The 26,976-nt window shown below is 44.2% G+C and overlaps 1 protein-coding gene across 10 annotated transcripts in view; it reads right to left on the bottom strand.

The window, feature by feature from the left end:
* Nucleotides 1–507: 507 nt before the first annotated feature.
* Nucleotides 508–26,976, bottom strand: part of kidins220a (kinase D-interacting substrate 220a) — a 39,934-nt gene continuing 13,465 nt past the window's right edge. For 6 of the 10 annotated variants that reach the window (XM_044047484.1, XM_044047486.1, XM_044047487.1 and 3 more), the window contains exons 20-32: nucleotides 26,396–26,633; nucleotides 26,227–26,318; nucleotides 23,860–24,004; nucleotides 23,605–23,767; nucleotides 11,099–11,277; nucleotides 8,968–9,179; nucleotides 8,493–8,606; nucleotides 6,318–6,350; nucleotides 5,170–5,286; nucleotides 4,913–5,011; nucleotides 3,829–4,047; nucleotides 2,491–2,712; nucleotides 508–2,073 (exon numbers count right to left, since the gene is read on the bottom strand). In XM_044047484.1, the coding sequence (XP_043903419.1) occupies nucleotides 1,135–2,073; nucleotides 2,491–2,712; nucleotides 3,829–4,047; nucleotides 4,913–5,011; nucleotides 5,170–5,286; nucleotides 6,318–6,350; nucleotides 8,493–8,606; nucleotides 8,968–9,179; nucleotides 11,099–11,277; nucleotides 23,605–23,767; nucleotides 23,860–24,004; nucleotides 26,227–26,318; nucleotides 26,396–26,633 (2,772 nt within the window). In that variant the 3' untranslated portion in view covers nucleotides 508–1,134. Of the gene's footprint in view, nucleotides 2,074–2,490; nucleotides 2,713–3,828; nucleotides 4,048–4,912; nucleotides 5,012–5,169; nucleotides 5,287–6,317; nucleotides 6,351–8,492; nucleotides 8,607–8,967; nucleotides 9,180–11,098; nucleotides 11,278–23,600; nucleotides 23,768–23,859; nucleotides 24,005–26,226; nucleotides 26,319–26,395; nucleotides 26,634–26,976 lie in introns of those variants that run through there. The other 4 variants (XM_044047491.1, XM_044047490.1, XM_044047492.1 and 1 more) reach the window with 4 other exon arrangements.

The raw sequence follows: 26,976 nt of genomic DNA on the forward strand, positions 1-26,976 counted from the left end.
GACAGACTGAGGAGTCGCTGAGTTGACTTGAAGTAGTTTTCTGTGATGTTACTCACAGACTGACAGGCGGTCCGTTCTCCAGCAGCCTGCGGCGCGTTTGTATGGAGAGTGCGCCATCTATCGGTACAGCATGGAATCGTCAAAGGCGTTTGCAGGCGAGTGTTCCCTGAAAACTGCAACAGAGAATGTTTCATAGTTCGTTTCCTTAAAATAAAGCAGTTTTTAATAGAAATAGTTAAAATATTACATAAAAAGAACCTTCTTTATTTTTTTCTTTGTCCAAAAAAACAACAAATAGTTAAAGAATATGAATTCAAATTATTAGTATTCATTCATTATTGATTTATGTAATGTACATTTTCTAATAAAACCATTTACATTCAAATTATTCCAGCGGAGATACGCGAGATATTTTATTTTTCAAAGATGAGAGGTCCGTCGAGTTTACAGGATGCCTGACCGAGCCCAGCTGGTTTCTCTGCAGAGAGAAAGAAAACACGACACTGGTTTCAAGTGTCCGCATCGTCAAACTGTTTATTGATTCACTAAACACACTTTCACATGAACTTTTGGGAAAAGACCAGAAGCACGTAGGAGTCGGACGCATGCACTTCTTCTACCACATAAACTACTACTACACTGTCTAACACTGCCACCTGTTTGACCTTTTATTTTATTCTTTCCCCCCCCCACCTCACTATTGACTACAATTCCTGAAGCAACACTTTTCCTCCAAGTAATAAAATGTTCACAACACTCCATCGAAATGACACTGTAACTATTCAAACACGGGGACTGAAACATGCCTTGTAACATGGGAAAGATATAGCACTCCCAGGGTTTTCCACTACATTTAAATACCGAGGTAACTACTGTGTAACTATCTTGTAACTACAACTGTATCAGACTTTTCTCTAGATCCTCTTTTCTCTACGACTTGACTAATTCAAGGGTATCACGCTGCTCGACTACTTGATTCACAGCCAAACATTTTCTACATTTCGTCTTCCTAACACTCAAACACGCATCTACCCTAATGTCTTTGGGACACTTCACAACATTAACAATGTGATAATTTCAAATCAACAACATGGATAACAGCAGCCTACACGAATAATTAACACATATGGCGTCTTAGAGGACGCTCTCCCGCTCGTCTCCCATGCTGACGGTGTGCAGGTTCTGGTTGTGGATGGTGGCAGCCGTGGTGTAAGCAGTGCCGCTGCCGCTGCTGCTGCTGCTGCTGCCGGGGGTGATGATGACAGCTGGTGAGACGTCAATGTTAGAGGAGGAGGTGGTGGTGGACTGTGTGACGGAGATGTTGGCCTGCTGCTGCCGGCTGTTGTTAGTGTTGGTGTTGGCGTCGCTTGGGCTGCTTGTGTTGTTGTTAAGGGTGGCGTTGCTGGCGCTGCGGTTGAGGTTGGTGACCCCACTGGACGGCCACCCTTCATCTGGGCTGCTGGCCATTAGGCTGACTTCAGACGGGGCCTCGGAGCAGATAGACATGCGGGCCACGGTGGCATCCTGCAGGCCGCTCAGGCTGCTGGGCAGCAGGACTCTCTTCTTCACCAGCCCCTCCAGCTCCAGTTCGATCAGACTGCACTTCATAGCCTCTCCCTCAATGTCGGCGTCTCCGTGAGGCTCTTCCAGGGAGCGGTCGGACGAGCGGTCGGACGAGTGGTCGGAGGAGCTGTCGCTGGAGCGCATCCCTGAGTCGGAAGAGTCCTTCTTATCGAGGAGGATCTCGGTGAGGGAGTCTGGCATGGTGGGCGGGAAGGCCTTCTGGGCAGAGTGAGCACCAGATGTTGCCTCTTTGTGGAGGAGAGGTGTGGTGTTGTCTTCTTCTGGGCCTGAGTCTTCATCGTTGGGCACCTTGTAGTAGTAGGCCCCAGCTCCCTTCTTCACGGAGCCTGGAGTCCTGGAGGATGAGCTGTGGTCCGGCCTCTCGTCCTCTTCACTGATGGGGTCCAGGGTCTGGGCATCAGCCCCCGAGGCGAAATCTGTGGCATCACTCGTCTTGGAGCCTCTCTTGGTGAGGGACTTGCGGCCGTCTTGGTCTGCTCCTTCTTTGGCCTGAGGAACAGGAAGAGAATTCAATGAGAAGAACATGAAAATATACAGTTATCCTGTGCTTCTGGCAGAGGGGCCTCTGAAAAAGGGATTCTTGTCTCTCCTTTATGTGCCAAGACAAACACAGAGTATAAGCCAATAATTAAGAAGCAAAAGAAGCAAAAGAAGCAGCGATTTCCCCTTTCCCAGTCCAGAGCGAGACTTAAAGCGCTGCACAGTCCAGAGAGGTAAAAACATACGTTTTAGAATTACATAACACGCAGACTGACTTCAGATCACTGTCTGCACAAATTAACAACTCTGGTTACTGCAAGTTATTTTCATGTAAAGTGACAGGGGAAGCGTCTGCTGTCATTTGCCTAAAGTATTCATGTCGTCAGTGACAGAAACTCCACAGTGTACTTGTGACTGTCCACCCACCCCTTTGTCCTCTGAGCTGGCAGCCTGCAGGAATTGACCGGGATGAGGCTGCATGGGTCTTTCTCCTCCACTGCCGGACATCTCCAGCTGGGCCATCTGAGCGATGTACTCCCTGTAGGCATCTCGGTACTCGGCCTGCTGCTTGTCTGTCAGCTTACAGATGTCATTGGAGGACTCCTGCGAGTTGAGGCTGGACATGCTCAAAGTATGGTGATTTGCCACCTGACGGGACGAGAAAGAGTTGAACAGTTGTTGTGTTAACATCCTCGTCAGTTTGTTGGAATATGTTAGAGTGAGGGGGCTTCATGTTTGCTGGCTCTTCACCAACGGCGCATGTCATCTTACATTGCATTAACAGTAACCACTGTTCCGAATGTGAGAATTGGGGAAGAGTTGCTGGTAAAGAAAGCAGATTGAGCAATGAGAGCAGTGTTGTGCTTTCAGCGTTATATGATTTGAATTTGAAACACACCACAAAGTGAGATCATATAAAATAGCAGCGGAGCCAGCTGTCTACGTGTGAGTGTTTGTGCTCATGTCTCGGAGATTTCGCAAATTGGGAATAGGGGAGGTGAAAATAACAAACAGGGGGCCCCTTGACACCTTTTTGCTACTCTGCAGAGAGTGTGTATATGTGTATTTTTAATTCTCCCATCTATGAGAAGACTGTGAGCTTCCTGTGCTGTGCTCTCACTTCAAACCACATTAATGTGAAACTAGTGAGGTCACGTTAACACTCGCTAAATTAGTGCAGGGGACCTGAGACACTTTGGGGTGTGTGACCTTGTATGGTTATATGTGCAACTTCAACCTCGTGGTGTATTTGAGTGAGTAAAACACAAAGGTTGACAAATTCCTTTTTTTTTTTTTAGCCAATTTAACAGACCTTGGCTCTGAAAGTGGCCGATGGCTGCACTGCCTCCACCCGTTATGTGGAGATGCAGATCAGCGAGTAACTAGTAGCAAGCCGAGCAAAGATTAAGGCTCAGTGGCTATATATGTATATATATGCTCATTTAAGGGCCACTTTTGCTGAGTGTAAACATGATTTTTCTCCTAATGATAAAGAAAAACATGTTTAAAGACTGGTGATGAAACAAAACAATGCAGACCTCTGCTGGATACAATAAAGATGCAGTGCATGGGAGCTTGTGTGAGTAACTTGGAGTCCACACTATATTGAGCTTAGAGGTGCATTCAGTGAACCTTGTAAATTACAAATTAATTAATTATTTGCCGAATAATCAACCTTTATAAATCCACTATCAGTTGTACAAGATATACAAACACTTGATTGTGTGACTGTATATACACTAAACTCCTGACTAGAAGACTGACCTGCCAGTGTGAGCTGCTGTTGTGTCTCGGAGGCTCCTCCAGTCCAGCTCCACTGAGCTCCTCAAAACTGAGGTTGAGACCGAAAGCCGCCGATTCGGGCTGGGCTCCTCCAAAGCGTCTCCTGCTGTCCCCGTGGACCATGCTGCTGCCCTGCTCGCTCACAGAACGGGTCTCTTCCTGGAGCAGAGCCTGGCTTTCAGCATGACGTTGTTCTACCACCTGGTTAAAATACATCACAACTCAATAATTCACATCAGAAAGTCATTTGAGTTTGGCTCCAGCACTCGAGATTTGTTGTTTTTTGTGATATACACAACAAGAATGTTAGACGGCAACAACAACAAAAGCATGCGCTTGTGACAAGAGCACTGTGAGCTGTTCCTTAAGTGGAGCTATTGAGCTGTCCACTCCTGCCCCAACAATAACCTCCCTTCATACAGATATGCGTCAGCCATCTTGAACCAGATGGCTGTGCTGGCTGCGTCCTGGCAACACAGCACTGTTTAGGACACGGAGTTGTCAGGCCGCTGCACTTTCCAGCTGCTCCTATGTGCGCTCCGCATCACATATCCTGTAAAATGTGACCAATTCCGGGCTCTGGTTTGGTATTAGGAGCGCAGACAGACAAAGTGGAGATGGCTACATATGTTAGCGATTTCAACCCCAGCTCAGCCGACTGGACTCCTGGCGGAATGACGAGCGCCCTTCGCATAATACGGATCACAAAATCGGCCCTCCTAACATCTCAGCACAGCATAAAATGTCAAATCAAGTAATTCCGTCTCGCTTCGTTTCGGAATAAATAGGAGCTGACATGTATCAGGAGGAGGGCCCAGGCGGGCTGAGTGTCTGCCAAGTATCACAGAAGAGAACGTAGTAGGCTATTGTAAATCTCTTTCAGGCTTTTACTCTGATGTAGAGGTGATTCTTATAGCTGTAGTTGGACTGCTGGCCTACTTATTCTGATTTAAATCAACCAATATAAATCTTTTTGAGCTACATGTGCAGCGTTATTAACTTTACGCATAAGATACCCATAGAGCAAATGCATTAAATGGCAAGTGAGACGGGGATTTTCTCTCACCATTCCCCTGAAGAGCTGCCAGTCACCAAAGTTCATCTTCATCTCTTTCTTCAATTCATCCAGGTTGCACTGGGACAGCACCCGACCATTTATATTAGCCTGGAAAGTACAAAAATGATTCATTCACTGACTGATTATAATCACGCCAAAAAATGTACAACACATTCATGCGAGGGGAAAGAAAACGTCAATGATGTTTTAATCTGTTTAATCTTTCAATCATGTTTAATAGACAAGGATGTATTTAAGAGACACACCTTCTTGATGGTGGAGGTGTACTGCTGAAGCATGCTGGTGTCAATTCCATCGATCTGTTTCAGACGTTCACACACAGTGTCCGTGTTCATAGAGCTGAGCAGGACCGCAGGAGGGACCTACACAGACACAATTAGAGAACTTTACAACTTCTTCAGAGGGTTGTGTTGAAGTTAGGTTGCCGAGGCAAACTGTCACTCTATTAACTCATCACTAACAACACATTAATAAGGGGTTAAAACAAGCAACAATTCCTGGCAAAGAAGACGTGCAGGCCTGTTACAGTGAGGCAGGCAGAGACACAAAACCACAATCCCATACACTAACTTTCTCCATCAGTCACACAGTGCAAGACTAAAAGTAAACAACGCTGTCAAACCTATCCAAATACACGGTTACCTGCTCTTATTCTTTTTCCTCAGTGTATATACACATGCGAGTGAAGAGTGTGAGCAACACTTAAGGGATGGAGTCTGTGAGTCTGTGAGCTACAGCTCGGCCGCGCTGAAGTGGCTGCCGCCGGGGAGCTGCAGACTAACACCGGCGGCCTGTTGATGCTGTCAAAGGTCTCGCAGACAGCAAACATGCCACTCTAGTGGCACACAACCTAAACAAACCACATGCACGCTCCTTCACACAATTCCTCTCCCTCTCTGGCTGTGCAACCATTCACTGCCTCTCCTTCCTTCCTTTCCCCTACACCTCCTGCACTGACCCCCCCCATGTCTCTTTTCCATCACCCTGTTGCTCTCTCTCCATCCCAGGCACCCGCTCCCTCCTTCATCTCTGCCCTCTTACATCTCCTAGCTATTTGTGGCTTTGTTTCCAAAGACTGTGAAGAGTTGTACGACTAAAATAATAAGCAGCTCATACAACACAGTACACAAACGTTTGGTTGTGGTGGACAAAAGGATTAAAACTGACACTCGGGGACAACAGCTACTGCTGATATGCACACAATGCTAGATTTTCTCTAGAATGAAACTATGTTAGTGAAACTACAGAACTACAACAGAGACCAGTTGTGTTTTGACTTCTAAGTCTACAGCATGCTTAATAAACCATCGCATAAGAGTTAGGTGGAAGATGGAGGGGGGGGGAGGGGGTGTTGGTTGTGATGATGAAAGGAGCCATGTAGCCAAACGTATACCTGCTTTAATTTGTAAGGCAGCGACTTTAAATGCTTCACAAGGAGACAAAAAAAAGCAGACAGACAAATTGTCAGACAAAAATACACACAGACTTTTACGACAGTATTCAGCCACAACTGTACCTGTGAAAAAAGAATTATGAAATTATGACAGAAAAGATAGACAAGCTGCACACATGTTAAACTCATCATCAGGGGACAGGAGGAGAGACGCTGACAACAGTGCAGACAGACATTTATCTGCCTCACAGCAGGGGAGGACATGGCTCCTTTACAGTGGGCCTCAGTCAGCCAGCGACGTCAGCCTGGAAAAGAGGAGGCTATTGGAAGCTGAATTATTACACAAGATTCTGGTTTTTTTCGCTGCGGTCAGCAGGCTTTTAGAGTCGTAATCTTTACAACAGACAGAGCTGATTGTGGACAAGACAGAGACAAAGTCCCGGGGAAGAGAAGAAGACATCTCTCACTCAGAGGTTTCACTTGAATACAGTGTTCTAAGAACATGAGCAGAGGTGTAAATGTCTGCGGTGGTGTCTGCATGTGTGCTGGTGTGTGTATGTGAGTTTATATGAACCCCACAAGTGTGTGTGCGTGTGTGTGTGTGTGATAAGACCATAATTACAGCTGGGCTGAGCTCAGGGCTGGGCAGAAGGATGGGGAAGAGGAAACAGAGCTCTGTGAGGGAGGAAGCCTCTTGGTAAGGAGATAAGCTTTACCAGCACTGGGCTCATTGTCTGTGTGTCTGTGTGTGTGTGTGTGTGTGTGTGTGTGTGTGTGTGTGTGTGTGTGTGTGTGTGTGCCAGCACTAACAGTTGCTCTGATGATAATCCTGGCAAGCCAAGGAATCCATACTCTTATATCGGCAAGGCAATTACACTGAGCTCGGCCCACTTATATATGACAAAGATTTGCACACAAAAACGCGCGAGCGTGCGCACACAGCAACGCTCACAGAGTTGTAGAAATACAGGCGCACGCGGGTGCTGCACAAAGAGATAAAGTGTGAACCAAGAAGGGATGAGATGGGCTAATGTACACCGAAAAGCCAGAATATGAGAAAACTGAGGACATTTATGCTGGGGACAAAAGAGCAGAGAAAGAAATGAGGATTGAAAAATTATACAAAAAATGTAAGAGCGATCGCGGTGAAAAGGAAAGGATTTCAAAAAATATAAAAAAGGCAGAAAGGGATGGAACATTACATGGCGATCTATATTCAAATCGTTCATACAGCGCTCCTTTAAATGCATGCTGGCAGAACACTGATAAGTGGCTTTGTGGAGCAGAGGAGTGTTATCATTAAATTGTTCTAATAGAGGCCACCTTCTCTTGAAACGTGTGAGTATCTAGTTGTAGAGATTAAGGTTATTTTCAGAGCCTGAAGTGGGTTAACACATTTTTTTTTATGCCCATTACGAAAGTGAGAATTGCTGCTTTGCCAGTATCTGCGTTAACTTCATTCACCATGTTATACTCGCACACTGTGAGGTATGAGTATTTTCATTTTGTTTTCTGCAGCACGGCAGCCACATGTGGTTATCTACATCTACAGCAGCAAGAGCAAGTAGTCCGTCAACCGGCGTGCGATTTATACGTGCAACACAATAAATAACAACCAGCATCAGGTCAGCGAGCACATTAAAATGGATTAATTGCCTATTAGTATGTCTGTAGTGCTCCATAAATGTATGTGCACAGGCTATCTGCTAATTTGTCAGTTAACGTTAGTGAGGTTACCATGGTGGAGTCAGAGGGAGAGGAGGGGAGGCTTTCTCTGGCATCCTCTGCAATAACATCCTGACATGTGCAAAAAAAAAAAAAATAGGAAGGTATAGATCGAATGAAGGGCAAATAGAGGTTGACTCTGGAATAACCTTTGATCCAGGATTCACAAACTGAAAAATAGCAGCAGGAGGTGGACAGTGGTTAGACAATAGTGCAGTGGAAATTGCAATAAAACTAAAATATATGACAGCGAGACAGAGGGACGAGGAGACAGGTAGATGAGGGAGGAAGAACACAAGGGACCTGATAAACAATGAATAGAAACTGCTTAAACTTCCAAAAAAGTCCAATCACCCACACAGAGACTATTGTTGCATAATGTAACTGCAACACTGTGTTGTATCATCTCCTAGCAAACATTAGTCAATCTGGCACTTTTTCTTTACTTACAAGTCCACTGGTGTCCTGAGGATGGCCAGGTGGTTTAATGGAGGGAGGCAAGGATGAGGGAACATGGTGGGAGTAATGCCGTGGCAGGTGATACACATGTTGGGGAAAATAAGGCTATTGGAGGAAAAAGGAAGGGGTGATGAGGTAAAACAAATAATAAATAAATAAATAAAAATCATATGAGGGAACTCAGACACACATATGACAAAAATTCAGTTGGGAAATGAAAACATTGCAAAAATTTAACTGCACAATATACACTTGTGTGATGCAAAAGGATGCTACAATCAGAAATGTGTGGTTGTTTGTTGTTGTGATGTTGTACGTGTTATCACTCTGGAGTGGCAGGAGTAGAAGATCCCAACCAACATTACTTTATGAGCTCTCCTGTTTGCATGGCTCCTACATCACTATTGTCATCACCTCGTGGATGCTAAATATTAGGTATAAAATTGGCCTCCTTGTTCTGTCTCACCCTGTTATAGAAGGGGTGCTGTGGGCCAGTCATCCCGCTGAAGTAGGCACTGTGAGGCTGAGGAGGCAAGGATCCTGTGAAGGAGCCCGCCGGAGAGCAGGCGAGAGAGTGCTGGTTGTAACCTGACTGTGGACGGGGCACTGTCTCTTGCAGTGGCAGCGTGGGATAGGTCACTCCTCCCATGTGCATCTGCTCCCTGGCCGCACGGACATCTGAGACATGACAGAGTCGAGGAACGGGCAAAGGGAGAGAGAAGGAACTGTTTATCTGTGATGCTGACGATCATATCTTGGCGATGACTATAAAGACCCTTTAGATCCACCCACGCATCAATAATTTAGTTTGATTTCATCATCTCTAGAGATTTTAGACAGTTGAGGATCCACAGAGGAAAGAAACATATCAAACAATCGATGCACACAAGAGCAAAATCGCTTGATTCCTGCAGCACTGGGGAATACAACAAGAACTTTGTTCCCAAACATGTTCTCCTCATCCAAAATACAAGACAGTGAAACAACTACATGCTGGAAAAAAGGGGTGTGGGGGGGTATGATAGTTACAACAACGTTTTGCTGTGAATTTCATTGTCATTTTCGATTTGTGTTGCTTGCTGATATTTTTTAGCGCTTTCCAAATCATATACCAGCCATGTGACTACTCTTGCACATGGAGCCCCTTCCTGTCCCTGACAAATAAAATGGCCCATGTAAACAAACAACGCAGGCCATGTGAACTGAATTGCTTTTGCCAGAACTGTTTTCACATAAATCAATTTGACTTTAAGTCGAGTCGGAGCTGAGTACGGGGGCTTTGGTAAAATCTCCCAAATTAAAGTTAAATAAGCCCAGAGGCAGAACAGAGTGGCTCTGTGTGGCTGGCAGGAAAGTTAGAACCAGAAACAGAAGCAGGCACCAGAATGTCTCATGGTTATACAAGTGGCTGCTGAATGACACACTGAGTGAGACCCAATACAGCCTGCGAACACAATGGGGGCCTTATGATGTGAGTCAGCCTCATGGGCGGGTATCACTGACAGCACTGCCCACTGGCTGGCCACAGGACAGTGGGCACCAAGTACCGAATGGTCATAGAGGGAGCGGGGGTGAGTGGGATCACTGGTTAAAAAACGGTGGTTACCTTCGACTCCCAGTGGAGGTGAGTGGAGGTGAAAATACCTGTATGTACTTAAGTCAACACACGAATAAACACATTTAGTGGATGTGTACAGTTTATACACACCTACGCGGTTGTAGGAGAGGAGTGCTGTATTTACAGACTGGACGTCTGGTTGTAGAACTCAGTCAGCTGCGCCCTCTGTGACTCAACCTTGGCTTAATAGAACAGAATTTGTGTGTATTTGTGTGTTTTCTGCGGTCTCATAACACTGTGAAGGAGCAGCTTCACACAAGGCGTCATTAACACTCTTGTATAGGCTGCTGAACGGACGCTGACGCATGCTAGCAAAAGTACAACGTTCCACTCTGGCGTACACTTTAATAATGATGCATTATTAAGTCACCGCTACGGCCAACTGTGCAAATGTGGTGCAGTAAGGAAAGCAAGTGAGAATATTGTTGTAATCCCACAGTCGTGTAGTGGAAACCTGCTCGACATTTGATTGTTGGGAAATGAAAAACAAACCGGAGGTTTGCGAGAGACCCACCAGCAGTGGGCGATTATAGAGCAGACCCTGCTGCAATGTTCTGAGTAACGTCTCTGCCAAATGAGCTGGCACCAAATTCAACTCAACACGTAGAGGACTATTGTTAGCAAAGTCCTTCATATCTCACACACACAGAAATATACAAACAAACAGAATGCCCGCATACCTCTTAACATGACAGCACTTAGACGACAACAATATCATCCAAAAATGATGAAGAACTAGTGTTGATTTACGTATTTGATGAGATTAAGTTGTGAAAAAGCAAAGTATTGTGTTGAGATCAAACCACATTTTCAGTTGTCATGGAGGTGGCTTAGTTGTTGTTTTTGTGTGACAAAAAAACAATGAAACCATCTCCATGACAACCGTACAACTTCACGTGTTGCTGAGCTGTCCAAGCACCAATTTTTGACACATCATGCAAGTTTTTCAGGTATCGGGACTACATGAGTGTTCAGGAACCTGCTATGATCTCCCTGAGTTTGGGGTCCAGGTTGACGGTGCAGGGCAAGAACATCTCCACGTCTCTGGCAGTGAGAACAGGAGTCCTGGAGGAGAGGAAGACCTCAAAGCTGCGGACGTCTCCATCAATCTCCAGCAGTGGCTCCACGTCCTTAGTGGTGGGGATGTTCTTAGAGATTCTAATAAAGGGAAGAAGTAAAAGAAGTTAATGTAACTCATGGAGTGACATATTTGATAAATACTGCAATGTGACAATCATTCACAAATAATGTCATTTGGAGATTATTTTGTTATTAAAATATCTGAAATCAAATGAAATGACACAAACATGTCAACATATCAGGTTGCAATAACTTCTGACTGGCGCATTTGTAGCCATAAAAGCAACCCATCAAATTCTGATGAAAAGAGAAAAGAGGAAATAGCAAGCAGTGCTGTTAAGATGGAAGAGATATGCAACGGTCATCATCATCATGAACGCAGAGCGATAACTGGATTTAGAGAAAGCAAGATAGTGAAAGGGGGGGATGTTTGAGGACAGATAGAGTGAAGGATGTTATCTTTTCTCAGCAGAGGAGGAAACCTGAGCAGATGACAATCAGGGTAATTTAAGCAAGAAGCAGACGGATGCACGTCATCGTGTGGTGCTACAGTTGACATTATGTTTGATATCGCGGGCTTTAAGTAAACAGCATGTTTGGAGGTTGTTCCTTTATCGCTTGCTGTACTTTTTCCTTTACTACAGTTCCTATATTAGGAACGCTGCTGTGTTCGCTTTGTGGACTGTAACATTTTAATGTTTTAAAGTGGCAGCATCATGTCCTCAAATGATGAACACCGTATATAAATGCTAAAGTTTTCAAATGTGAGAGATTTCAGCTGCTCAAAGAGTCAAGGCTACAAGGGAAGCAGACACCAACAATCCAGCGCAATCTGTACATCTCACTTATCCTGTCATTCAAACATGAAAATATGAAACTCTGAGTGACTTGAGACACGAGCAATTCATCACCAGCATGTGCCACTCTTATCAGATGAATGAGATTGCAGCGAGGAGCAGACATTTCCTCATGTCTACCCCCATGTCTCATCTGAATCCTCCATCTTTTTTTCTCGCACTAGACGCTTTTCTCCCCCCTGCATCCTGCTTAACCTTCACTCCTCTCAAATCAACACTGAATCAGCCTTCTTCTCGTACATCACCAGCCTGCGTGCACTGATATGATGTGCTGAGAAACACCGGCTTTTCTCTGGGGCCCGATCTGTTTTTAAGAATCAACACTGGCAGAGCTTTCTGTGACTTGACTGAATATTTAGTGCCACAGCTGCAGTGCGCGAGCTAAGTCAGCGTGAGGTCAGTATCTGGCGAAGATTCAACACAGGACACTGTGAGCTAATAATCCACACTACCAGCCTAACCTATTTCACTTAACATACTGGCTGAATTGTCCCCCATCAGCTGTGACATCATTTCCATTTTAGGGCATTCAGCTGGCACTCTGGACCCCTACCTGGTCCCTTGCTGTTAGCAGTTTGGGTCAGTGTTCTGTTCAAGGACATTTTGACGGGACAGATGGTTGGTGATGGACACATCTGCTGTTACAGGCCTCAAACCTGTGACCTTGTGGTTCCAGGATAGCGCTAATCAAATGTATGAGTCTGATGAGACATGGGATGAGCGAGTCCTAGGGAGGCATTTTGAGACACTGAGGTAAAAAAAATTAGTAAGTCATATGGAAAACGGACCCGTTCTGCATGTGTGACAAATCAAATCAAACGACACTTAAATGCTGCACACCTGTAGAATTTAGTTAGCTGAGAGCATCAAAATTTGTTCTGCAATGCGATCAGTAGTCATCGCCTTCATGAAGACATTTCATTTAATTTTTGACTGACCACCTCCATTTTTTTAGATCTTCATGAAAGGTGCTACATTTTGGCTGTACCTGTGATTAGAATTTAGGGTCCATTCAGAGATATACCATCAATACACCTCTCCCTAATCCTGTGCAATCCTCCTGCAGACATATCTCAGTAGACCAGCCCAGGTGGGTTATACCAGTCCCACTGCCCCCTTCCAACTGCCAGGACAGACATATTTGGCCTGCCAGAGGAGAGAATAGGCTGTGAGATGAGGACACAGAGGCACAGCTGGGCTCCAGTGGACAAAGCTCTCTCAGTATTCTCTTCCATTAGAACCTTTAACAAGACCCAAAAGGTCGAGGAAGCTCCATGGTGCAACGCAGATGATGTGACCGCCGTTATGGAGGACGAGCTGGACACTGAAGGCACAGATGTTACCTGTGCGCACATACACACTCCAGTGCTGCACCAGTGGTGATTCCAAACAACGTAAAATGTCCACAACACACCTGGGTAGTAGTGTGGATGGGGGGCATTTAAAGGCACGAATGAAGGGTGGAGTGTGAGTTTCTGTGCAAGCTCATGTATGAAGAGTGTGTCTCTGTGTGTGGGTGTTTGGGTCCTTTTCCCATGAACTGTATTAACCCATATACAGGCTGAGAGAAGCCTGTGCTTTTCCCAATTTCCAGCTGGCTTTCTGCTGTTTATTTGTGGGTCTGCAGACACAGACCAACAGGAGCCAGTGACTCACACACTCAAAAACACACACACACACACAGGGCACTTCCTTTTTGCTATATAGAGAACACCCTCCAAAATCTTTCGAAGGAATCTTGAGTCTTTTTATAGGGCCATCTAACATAGCTCTGTGTCCGCAAACTTTGTGCCAATAATTACACATTACAATAACAGTGTGAGTAAAACTCCAGTTGCAGAGGTTCTGATGGGGGAATGCTGCATAAACCTTTAGTCTGTATGTGTTTCAAAATTGCAGTAGAATAAAAACCCAACTACTACATTTTATACTTTACTGACCTGCATATTAGTTCTGGCGTACTGTCGTACGACTGAACACATTAAATAGAGCAGACAGCTGTGTCTTCCAAAGACAACCACGGGCTGGTGAGGTGAACCCAATCAAGGACGTTCATGACAAAGTTGCATGCAAACAGATGGAAGGGGGGAAAAAAGGAGAGTGGAGAGTCAAGAGGTCTATTCCTTTGATTAAAAGATCAGAGAGCACAAAACAATGAATGATTAATAAGCAGACTTATAGAAATTGCAATAGTTGGACGGAGGAAACTGTAACAAGAGGACACAGTTACTGGAAAACGAATGAACCCGACAGTTCATTAGTCTGATTCTGGCCAATATGTTGAACTGCAGAACAAACAGTACTTATTAGATGCCAAGAGCAGTTTGTCAATGAGGTTTAACCACAGTAAATGACATCCTTTGCAGATAACAAATGATGAGTTGTTGGCATTACGCACTTGACACAAATCACTTGGGATTTAGTCATCCTCACAGTGAACAGATGATACAGACAAAATTAACAAAGCCATTCTTATCAGCAATCAGCTGCCAAATGACAAGATGGATATATGGGGGTTGGAGCGCCGAGGAAGGCGGCGTGACACTTTCAAGCAGACCGGGGACAGCGAAGATAAAGGCCGGCAGGCATCTGGGCAGCTTTACTGCACAATGGGTCCATTGACAGGACCCAACTTATAGCTGCAGCAGCTCAGGCACTTAGGTCTAACCAGTGTGTGTGGTGTGGCCGCTGAGAGCTTTCAGAGCTTATCCAAATGCTAATAGGTCCCAAAACTGACTGGAGCATATTCTTTCTTCTCCTCTCAACCTCCCACACACTGTAGCTGACGGGAACGAGCAGAATTCATCACTCTATCCCTCCCGACCTCTCTTCTGGCACCATAATTAAGAATGTGCCACTTGACTTTGCTTTACAGCTGCCCTCTGTGCTTACGGACAACACATGCATGCATGCCACACAGACGCGGCCTCGCTGCCAAACATTTCCATAAAGGGGCCCAAAGATGGAGAGAGAGATGTCTGCAGAACAGACAAACGCCTGTGCACATTGTGTTTGAGGCGCTCAAGAGTTTCAGTGTGAAACGCCGTGTGACCAGTACAACAAGGGTGAAGAAGTTAACCAGGCCCAGGTCCGGCACATTCCTCTTGTGGTCAGAGCCATGTCTCAGCCGCTGGCACAGTGTCTGCCAAGCGCGTGGATGAAACCAGTGTGAGGCCCTCTCCGGGAAAACAATGGACAGGCGGAGGGACCGGCATTCTGGCACGTGGACTTGCAGCATCAATGCTGAGAGAGGTTATTGTTACAGTGGAAGCTGCCAAGCTCTCCACCACCCCAAAAGCAGAAGGGGAGAGCATAAATATGTTTTCACTTTAGATGACGCCATGTTCTTTGCCTCCTTAAGATCCAGACATATTTCCTTGATTTGAGTCAAATTCGCTTTTCTCTCCATCTCGAACTTTCTCTCTTCTTGCTTCCCTGGTCTTGGCAGTGCCAACTGACAACTTGTGGCAGCGTCTGCTTTCCGTACACATTCATGGCGACGTTTGGTCCGATCGTTTAAACTCTCGCGTACTAAGCTGGACATGTGCATCCCAACGCAAACCACAGAGACAAGGAGGCTAATGGGAAACACACCAGGCTGATAAAAACCCAGCAGCTTCGGAGCGAGCGGCCTCTTGATGAGATGGGCTCAGGACTCAGTGGTTCCCCAAAATGTTGATTAAACTCATGTGTAGAGTCGAAACGGAGCCTCCTCGTTCCAGACCCCAAAAACCTTAACTGAACCCTTTCCTCACAGTAACTAGGGCCTCATTCTTGACAAATAGTAAAACACTAAACCTCAGCCTGGTGATTTACGCACAAGAGGATAGTTTTGAGAAGCATAGGACTTCATTAAGATACTTATTTCACCACTGACGTTCATATCGGCGCATGTGGTTATTTGATAGTTGCAATGGCCAGCTGATATGATGTTGTGTTAAGAGGTCTTGACTGCTGAAGTGAAGACAAATGTGCCGTTCTGCAGCAGATCATACATCTGGAAAAAGTCTGCTGTGGGACTAAAATCGACACAGCGAATGATGAATGTGATAAACAGACATCTGAATATTCAGAGTGAAACAGTAATCCTCGGGTTAACTTCACACAATTTACTTTTATTTAACCTCACATTAAATACGAACAAAAAACGGTGATATACTTATGTAAATTGGGATTGGGGGGTTAGTGTACACAGCTTTATTTAAATAACTGAGCGTGTGCAGTGGGGGTAGGATTTTATGTCTAAACTTACCAAGGTAGCAATAATTATACATTCATTTATCAATTAAAATAAAATAAAAGATTGATGGGATGAGGACGTCAACTCTGAGTTTGGACTAAAGGACCCTTGCAGTACCAGGGACCATAGTAGGCAAGGCATGATTTGTTTCACTTTGGGACGCGTCCATCAGACAAAATATGAGAAACTAGATACAAGAATGTCACTGAGTGGAAAAAATACATTTTCTTTACGAAATCTTCTGAATTCTCACCAAGCAAAAATCTCATCTGATTACTAAGAACTTCCTTTAGAATCTGCTCAAGGGACCATTGCAGACCAATCAGATAACTAAATCCTTAAGCTATACGGTGGCTGGCAGCACAAGTACCTTATCAAGAGCTGCTTTTAAAGTACAGACGGGCTAGAAAAAGGACACTTGATTCCTCCCAATAAAGGCTTAATCTTTTATTTGCCTTTATAAGGCTTAAGCACTTGTATAGTCCCTTTTTGCCTTTTTCAATGCCGCTTCAAAACACAAACAAACATCCTAAAAGGAACTACCCTTCTTTGACTTTTGAAGGGACAGGATGTTAATATCAGTAAAGGGCCGGATGTGCATGTGTGCTTGTGTGTAAGTAACATGTCTGCCCATGGTGGCCGAGTAGTGAATCTTATCCATTCAAAGGTCACCAATGACCCCCTTTCAACGCCGGGCTGTTATTTATAATCAGCCCACCCTGCACCTTGCAGCAGTTCCAGCACCATGAGATAGCTGAGCAGTGATGTGTTCTCTCAACCCCAGAGAAATACCAAGGTAACAGGCCAATGTCTGCTGCTTCTCAGCCATCTGTGTTGTTCCTTCCATTCCAGCGTCTCGTTTAAATGTTAGTTTGTCATTGAGGGGAGAGTGTGTCACTTAAGACCAGAGGCCAGTCGGAGAGTTTGCACATGCTTTTACAACATTTGAAATTATTATGCTTAACACAGAAAAGGGAGCAGAGCGGTTCTCTTGTTTCAGCCCAATTAGACTAATCCTTCAACCTCGGCTTACAGGCAGAAATGAAAAGGGCTTTAAGGATTTTCTAACAAAGAATGCAGCATGACGTTCACTCCTTCCTCACATGGTACCCTCAACACACAACTGTACACAGACACACACATGTCCCTGTGTCCCCTGTACACACATTTCTTTCTTTTTTGTGTGTGTGTGTGTGTTTTGTTGGGTTTCTTTATTTGTACATGAGCATCTCAGCAGGGGTTAAGTGTTGGTAGAACTGACTAAGGGTGATTCATGCTTGACTCACCTCCGCCAAACACACAAGGGGTGCAAAGATAATGCAGACTGGACCAACACACACACACACACACACACACACACACACACAGAGGTTTGCGCAGCTATTCTTATGACACTGCAATGACTTCCAGACTTACAGCCTAAACAAAGCCTTATCACTAACCTTAACCATAACCAGTTAATGAGTTAATGGCACAACCTTAATCTAACCACAATTTAAATCTTAGCTCCAAACTGAACGCAAATTATGGTTTTGCCTCATCAGGACCAGGTTTTGGTCCCTATGAGGACCACTGGTCCTGAAAAGATCAGTGCTTATCCCAGAAAAGGTCTTGAAGAGGCACACACACACACACACACACACACACACACACACACACACTAAACTGGATTCAGCAGTGAACCAGTTTCAATAATGTAAACGAGGGACCCAGGGGGACCCGCATCTATCTGCATGCGTGTCCACCACCTGGACTATCTCACAAGAGCAGCAGCATCACCTGAGGCTATGAATACACCTGAGACATGAACACACCAATGGCACAATTGTCTAGTATAATCCTGCCGGTATCTGGTCTGATCCTCTAGAGTTTTCACAGATTTTGATTCCTTTATCTCACGTTACCTCCTGATATTGGACTCTCTTCTCTCTCTATGTATGTCCTTTTTTCACCTCTTCCCGCTCCTCTCCTTTTTTCTTTTTTATCTCATGCCAGCAATACCGTACATTCTTTTTTTTGTGTGCCTCTGCATGTTATTTATCCTTTTGTCAGTCAGGTAGTCAGTCGGCACTCTGATATGTGGACTAAAGACTAAACCAGATCTCTACTGAGTCCCCGGTGGTTTCAAACCCAGCTATTATACATTCACACACATTTTCACAATGAGAGATCGAATTACTAGTTTCACTGCATCGCTCACGGAAATGCCTCCTGAAGTGATTTAGCACAGGGACAATGGGATCCCTGAGATGACACAGAGAAAGAGAAAAACTATTTTTGAGCATGCACACTACAAGAAAGTGTTGCACATTTGATGGGAATTCACACAAACAATAGGCTGCATGGCAAAGAATAAAGGCTGAGGGCAGGGAAAGTTCACAAGTATTCATTGTAAGGAAAGAATAGGATCGTTCCATTTTCTGTGGCCAAATATTTAAGAGCTTATTAAAAGGATTGCACATAAAGGGATTCACTCCGCATGAGCTTTAGATTAGCACTTTTATCCCGGCACATATTTGTGGCCAAATTACAATAATTGTGCCAATTAAAGTAATCCTGAATGAAGAGAGTGTCATCTTAATGTTTCAGTGCTTGGGATAAGAGTGTCTCTAATTAAGACTGAATTGCCAGGACTATGTATTCATTCAGATTGCAATCAGTGCAAAAAGTCCAAGATGTGACTGGTTACTCCCTGAGACCAGAGTAATTCTTCACAAACTATAATATTAAGAGCAAAAGTATAGACTTTATATGCAAATACTGGCAAACACAGACACAACACTGCTACCCTCCCTTACAACTATTTTTTTGCTGTGTTCTGCTTCCTGCGCTGTGTGTGCATTTGTGTGTATCTCTGTTTGTTGAATGCAGCCTGCATCTCAGGGTCTGGTTAATTACACTGATTCTCAGAGGAGTTAGGGGTGACATATGTTCTTGCACTGGTGTGAGAGCAAGGTGTCTGTGTGTCTGTGTGTGTGTGTGTGTCGGTGTGTGTTGCATATGTACATCATGCACCCATTTTATGTGTGACTTGGGGCGTGTGGATACATATGTTTCCCTGCAAAAAGTGGCAACTATATGTGTTGTTTTAGTTACAACGAGATCCTTGTGTGCGAATGTAATGCAAGTGTGCGGCATGGAAGGATTTGTGTGTATGTGTGCTGAACAGAAGATTCAGGTGCAGTGCCAGGAACACACTCGTGTGTGCGGCTGGGGGCATCCTGGCACAGAGAGGGCACCAGATGTCAGAGCAGTGCAGGAACCTGCTCGGTGGACCAGTGACACTTTTTTTTTCTAGAGCTGAAATCGGGATATGTGGATCCAGGAATAAACTCTCAAAGGAGTTGTGACTAAACCCGCCCCCATACATCATTAGGTCCAAATATGTTTTCCCCTCTGCTACAACGCAAAACAACCACACTCTCCACATTACCACCAAAGAGAAAACAGGCAGTCATCCTCCGAGACAATGATTGACACTGTTCCATAATGTCTACTTGTTTGAACAGTCAAGTTACAAACCTCCAGGGTATATCTAGACATATAACAACTGACTGTTCGTGTCACAAGACATGTCCCTCTTGGATTTACTCATACTTCAGTCTACGTGGTGGATTCTGTACTATATAATGTCTTGGAAACAACATTGACACTCAGAGACTGATTTCCACAGAAACAGATTCAAATGTATGCTATTATTATATATACTCAATTCAATAAAAAAAATCATGTGGGAATGTTTGGAGATTATCTAATAACAGGATGTTCCAAATAAAAATATATACTGTGTGCGTGGATGTCGGGATGGCGCTTCTGAAGGAGCACTGAGGGAACAGTTGTATTTATTTTCCTGTTAAGTTAAAGTCATTTTCCACCATCGCTTCCCCCGCCTTTATTCTGTCAATTATTTTTGTTCAACCAAATATCAGTAAATAAAGAAAAATGCCATCACAAGTTCCCTGAACACAAATGAACATGTTTAAATTTGTTGTTAAAAATTAAAGCTGATTTAAGCAGCGAGGTGCAACAAAATCTAATCTAATCTAATAGATGCAATTTAAGTGAAGCTCTCAGGTTGCTATTACGGGTTCATGTATGGTACTAAAGCTAAAAGGGGTCCAGATTTACAAAAGTAAAGGTGAGCACGTATCCAAAATATACAAACACACACACAAAAAACTAACAAAAAAAAAAGGAAAGATAATAACAACACTCATGAGTCCATGAGACGTGTCCTTGAACAAGATCCAGAAGCTGTTCTTGCTCACTCACTTGAAGTAACAACACAGAGGAGATTCCCCGTAATGGCTGAGTGTAATGTAATGACTCCACACAGCATCAAAGAAATAAACATACAAAAAGCCAATTAACAGTATTTGGAAATGGCAGAGCTGCTTTAAAGCAATAACCATGAAGCAGGAAAAAGCTAGGTTAGCTACAGCCATTAAGTCTCTAATGGCAGTTAAAACAAGGAACAACTGACTCTTGAGTGAGACAACACTGAGAAGGAAGACATAATATAGCTGAAATGATAGTCACAAGGCTGCAGGCTCCAAACTCAATTTGCCGGGGATGAAAAAAAAACATGGGAATCAAAACGTGGTTCAGGATTTGTTAATTTGACGGCTACAAATATAATCATCGGTCCAAAACCTTCCTTGCTTTGCTTTCTGTTCACTTTCTGTCAATGTGACGGACAGGCCATGGCGCTGGCTCACTGTTTGAGCTGTAATTTTTAGATTTCCCAAAAGAGCAAAACACTTGTGTTATGCTGTGTGTATGTAGGCGTCATTGCTTTGAACCTGTATCTCCTACAGACAGTGCCATCTTTGTTACACAACGCATTCCCCCCCCCTGCTTGCTTTAGTCTGGGCGGCTCTCAGTCTTACCATTAATGATAGAATTTCTGAGGTTATTAACCGATTACACATTCTCCATCAGATTAGGAAGGCTGTACTGGCCTGCTCCCTCTACAAGAATTAGCGCTACACACTTCTCTTCACCCCATGTCCTATAATGACATCTCACAGACCCACAGATGCTTGTTATTGCCTGGCAAGTAAGCTAAAAAAAAACCAGCTAAAAGCTGTTTTTAAAAGCATGTGTTTGTGTGAGATATGAGGGGAAGGTGGGTGACTGTTTCTATTTTTTCTCCTCCTTTTCTCAGAGTTCAGGTAAATGCTACACACGGTAGCTGTCATCCGCTTCACTGGGAGCCACTGTGTTATTCACATAATATTTTTTCATATGGTTTAGTCATTTTAATTTCAATTTAAATTTCACATGTACGGTCAGTATGGAAACATGTGACAGTTGCTTTTAAAACAAACAATGACTTCTATTGATGGAGATGAAAAAAAAAGAGAACATTTGTTGTCAATGGATAGAAAGATTTAAAATAAATCGTGTTGCTGTAGCATCATGTGCTGCAGCCGGCCCTTACAAAGAGGAGCGAAGAGGAAGAGCCTGCTCACTTGTGACTGAGATGCAGGGCGACAGTTGACCTATAAGGGGCTGACTCACCCCCACGTTCACTTCACCACTAATATATTCACTTAGTAACGCTCAAGGGATGTGCAGTTCTGCTGTGAAATAAATGGCGGAGCACGACACATTCACAGGTAAACACACGAAAACCCTATGAGATCTGAAACATGTTAATAACAGAATAACGCAAAATAATTATAAACTAGTCAACATGTGATGTGTGTTTATGCAGAGGTGCTGTACATGTATGTATACAAATAAAGAAGGAAAAGAGAAAAACCTTTTCTCAAACAGAAGGGGCCAGAGCTTCTGAGTCAAGTACTCTTCTATCGTTCTTTGAAACAGACAGAGCCAAAATGAGGACTTAAAGAGGCCTCGGATCATGAGAAAGAGGAAAAAAAGAGCAAGCAGAGACAGAAAAAGATACACAGAGAGAGGTGAGAGTCTTATCAGCAGAAGATTAGTGCACAAGATAAGGCCTCGAGGCAAGGCGTTGTGTTTAGCCTGTTTGAGACTTCCTGTCATCATCATTAGGGCCGCTTCTGTGACGGCCACTGCGGAAAACAGAACAGCCATTCGGAAAGACACCCAGTGAGGAGGGAGATAAAGAAAGACAGGACTGTTGGTAAAAAAAAAAAAACCCGATGACGGCTACATTTAGTCTAAGGAGCAGTTCAAGCACAGTATCCTGCTGTGGTTAATGTGCTTCAATTCAAACCCGGTGTATAGTTTCATCTGCCACTTTTATTTTCCACATTAATTAAGGCAGAAATATGGACATTTTTATCGTTTAGATGTCCAATATACTCACACATGGTAAAAATACAAGTACAGGTAAAGTATAGTGACAACATTTTCCACTTCAGTAGAACATTATACAATGGAATGACCACTGTATCCAGCTAACTAATTAAGTTACTGACTTCTGAGTGAAATCTCTCATCTGTTAACTTGTAGTGACCCCCCCATAGTGAACGCGTCTTCCGATTACTGTCATATAGACAAAAAGGAAGCTAATGACTATTGTCCTTTGAAAACACAAACAGCCAATAATGAGGCAGTGGTTTGCCTTAGAGATGGGGGAGGGAGGGTTGCCTGTTAAATCTAGCTGGCTGACTGGTTGACACTAACCGTCTGTGACACTTTCATGCCGCAGGAGTTGTGGGTGCTAGTGTATTGTGACAGAGTGCAACCTTTAAAGGCCAACGACGGATGCACAGCAGCGCCGAAACCCAGCGACTCAGCCTGGGTCAGCCTCCTCCTCTTGTCTGCGGTGAGCACAACGAACATGCATCCATGTTCACACACGCTCGTACTATGTACACAGACACATTTCCCATCCACTGGTTTACCGCTCAGATGAAAACATCTGACCTATAGTCGTCTCTTTTTAAGGAAAGACTGTGTGTGCGTCATTAAAGCTAGAGGTCAATGTTATAACACAGTCGTCAGTTATCTTGTACATTAACATCAAGAGGAAAAAAAGTTGCTAATGACTGTGGTGCTCACAGGCACTGGCAGTGGCTGTGTGCATTATTGTGGCCCACACAGAAAAGAAGATCCTCTACTGCCACCTGATGGTCAAAGATTACTTATAACTTGTATATTTCTCAAAGAGAAACGCAAGGTAATGGTTTTTTATTGACCCAACAACTATTGTGTTGATCTGTTTGGTGAGTATTTAGTGTTTCACCGTTTCATTTCCATTAAAAATTGGATTTTGTCTTGTGTTACAAACATGCAGGGAAGGAAAGTGAGAAAATAAAGGAAAGAAAACACATACGTGTACAGTGGTCTGCGCGTGTGTGAATGAGTTTCTACCTCTCATAAATGGTCTTGAGAGAGACCTGGTCAGACACTCCCTCGGACTCCTCCAGGAAGAGGATGATCCACGACGTCCTGTAAGGCCACTCCTCTGTCAGGTTGATCCACGACGCCAGGCGGTCCCAGTTGAAGAGGATCTGATTGGCTCGCAAGAGACGACCTGTCAAAAAGTTTTTGACAGACTTAATTCCGCTACGAGAAAACATCAACTGGCTTTAACTTTGCGTGTAACAGCATAAAATAATCCCGTACCTGTGATAGAAACAATGTTGAGCAGCCTCCTCATTGTCTGTGGGCTAATGTCACTGAACCAATCCTCAGTGACCAGCAGCTTGGTAAGGTCAAATGACATCTGTCGGGTGATGGTCCTCTGCATCTGGCGACGTCGGTACGTGTCCTTGAGTGAAAGATGACACAGATGAGAGTCCAGTTGACATTTCACTTTAAAATGACAGTGTTTGAATCCACCTTTTTACTTGTAATTTCAGTGACGCTGGTGGAACGGTGAAGAATCATATTAGAACCCTGGAACGAACCAGTGGTGTAATTGTAAATTCTCGTATGGAAAATAGTCCCTGGTGCCAATAAAAGCAGCATATTTGCAGTGACGGGAAAATGGAGAACTGCCCCAAAACCACACATTTCAAACCAATAGAGCCACAGTAGGCCTTTAACAGAAACATACTCCATGGGGAAGTCTAAAAAAAATGTGATCTGCACTTATCGAGAGAAACGACAAGACAATACCACAATATTCTTCTGACCCTGGCCACAGTTTTAGATTTTATATATGCATGCATCGTGTAACAGGAGAGCAGGCCTTTCAGGGTCAACATGTGATGCGAGCCACATCATCACAAGACATTATGTCTGTGAAGGGTCCGAGTCATCCAGGTCATAGTCGAAGAACTACAGAAGCCTCTTGGATCTCGGATGAGGTGGAACACCTTCAACTTGACAATTTAAGCACAGTGGGATCTTGTATTCTGACACAATTTCCCATTCTGGGAACGCTGTGCTGTGAATAAAACACATTAAAATTGATGTTTTCACATACGAAGCCCGTTCTATATCATGTCAACATGAGCACAACGTGTAATTCTCCGTGACTGCAAATAAAAACTCAAAGAGCCACAGTCCAAAGCTGAACACTCACAACACACAGGCGAGCTATTGACATAGATCAACCGGAGAACATCTGTGATGGTATCAGACAGCTGCCGTGGTCATGAGCCAAGGCGAGGCTTTTGGTTGACTTTGAAGTCGTAACGCCAGTCTCATGACCTCTTTCTCAGAGAGATAAAACATATGGCCACCACTCAGTCCGGCCTGAAAAGGTCTGCCATGCAGTCAGCTCTGTGAGGCCGACTGTCCAGTATGTTCTGATTTTTCACTGTCGCCTTACTGGTCCATTTAAAAAGGTTTGTGCATTTGCTCGCAAGCGACAGTTTTCAAAATGTTGATCTCCAAAGAGGGTGAAAATAATGAACGCTGGGTTCGGCATAATATTTATTTTCCATGAAAAGAGGAGTTCAGTTATTCCAGTACATGGAAATCAGATGGTGAAGCTGCTCATAATGTCATCCACAACTTGAGAAGCCACATGAAAATGAAGTGCCACTAATTGATTTTTCCCTCCTGCCCTAATCTCCACTTGTAGAGAGAGGACCCTCCTGCCAAGAGCTTGCTAGTGGCAGAGGGCAAATAAACAGAGAACACTGGCCCGTAATAAAGGGGCCAACACCAATAATTGACTGTATCAGATCAACCAAAGGTACAAACAAACAAACAAACAAGAAGAGGGAGGCTGGAGGGGGGGAGGGGCGTAATGGGAGGGTCCTGTGGGGTTGGTGAGGGGACGGGGGCATTAGTGACAGAATCAGAGTCACTTAGCCTCCTGCCAGCAGACCTGGTGCCAGTGTTTTGTCATAGGGACCCACTGCTGCTTGGCCTTGTAATTAGGCTGTGGCAACACAGCAGGAAGGATAAACAGCCATTACATCAATTACACCAGGAACCTTGGCCGCACACCGAGCACCTCTCTCTTTTCGTCTGTGTGTCCCTATCTGTCCTCTGGACTCTGAGACGCCTGCCAACACCGCCCATGTACTGAACACACCCTTCTGGAAGGAGGCTGTAAAGGCCGTATCTCTGACACCAGCGCTAACCCAGTGTTTTCTATTCAAGTTGTGATTAACTAACAGCATTTTAATTTTGTGCGATTAATGCGAGGACATCAAGGATTCATTTCCAGCTCTACGATATTCCCAGATATTTTATAAGGGGGATATGTACTGTGTCTGCTTACGGTGGCAATTTGAATCTTGATAGGCAATATGTGAAATACAAGAGTAACATCATAGTAAGACCAAATTTTATATTTTATACAATGTTTAATATTTATGCAATTCTTGCACGTACAACTAATATTTCTCCCACCAGTATCACACAGGGGATCGCTCTTTGAATTTCCTCTCCCATGGTCTTTTGGTAATGAGCCATGGTTCCTCTTGTCTCGTTCTTGTCTCAGTTTAAAAAGCTTAGCGGGCTCATGAACATAGAAAAACAACTTGTACTGTCTACCGTCTGCAAATAAACTTGAGTTTAAAAGCTGTTTACCCTGCGATTGAGGGCGTTCTTGCTGCCAAACTTGGCCTGGTCCGGGCCCAAGTTGTTCTGAGACAACTTCTTGTCCATGTCTTCATGCCATCCTGGAGTAAAACAAAGAGAGAGTTAACAGCTGAACTATAGTCATGTCTTGTGTTGCTGATGAGCACTTGTCTGTTACCTTCAACAGGCAATGTCTCTCCATTGGGGGGGGCTGCCATGCAAAGCTTTTTGGCTGTACTGAGGCCCCTGCTGTTGAGGAATACTGGCAGGTGGACGATGTTCCTCATGTAGTCATGGCCATTGATATTGGAGTCTCTCAGTACACTATTGAGGTTTTGGTTGATAGCTTTTATGATAATGTGGGGATCGCTGGCAAAGATGGATATGAAGGGGCCTTTGGAGAAGAGGACCCTCACCTGTAAATAAATTCACCAAATGTCAGTGTGGAAAATAAGCTTGCCATGGTTTAGCCATCTGTGAAAAAGAAAGTTTGAGGCACAGTAAAAACCAAGTGGAATGTCTACTATTTTAATGTCAAAATGGATGGTTTACAATCTAATGAATCAACAACTGGAGGCAACAGTCAGCTGTAGCACTTAAACTTAATGAGTCCTGTGAGAGCTGGCTGTCCATAGCACATGGTTTTGGGGATTTCCATGCAGCTAACTAAAGGACACTGTCTAAGCATCACAGGACACCACTTTGTGCTACATGCAGTCATGGTTTATTAAACGCTGGCCAGCACCCTGGGGCTCAGCC

This window comes from Solea senegalensis, linkage group LG16, assembly GCF_019176455.1.
Source record: "Solea senegalensis isolate Sse05_10M linkage group LG16, IFAPA_SoseM_1, whole genome shotgun sequence".
In the NCBI taxonomy this organism is placed as follows: domain Eukaryota; kingdom Metazoa; phylum Chordata; class Actinopteri; order Pleuronectiformes; family Soleidae; genus Solea; species Solea senegalensis.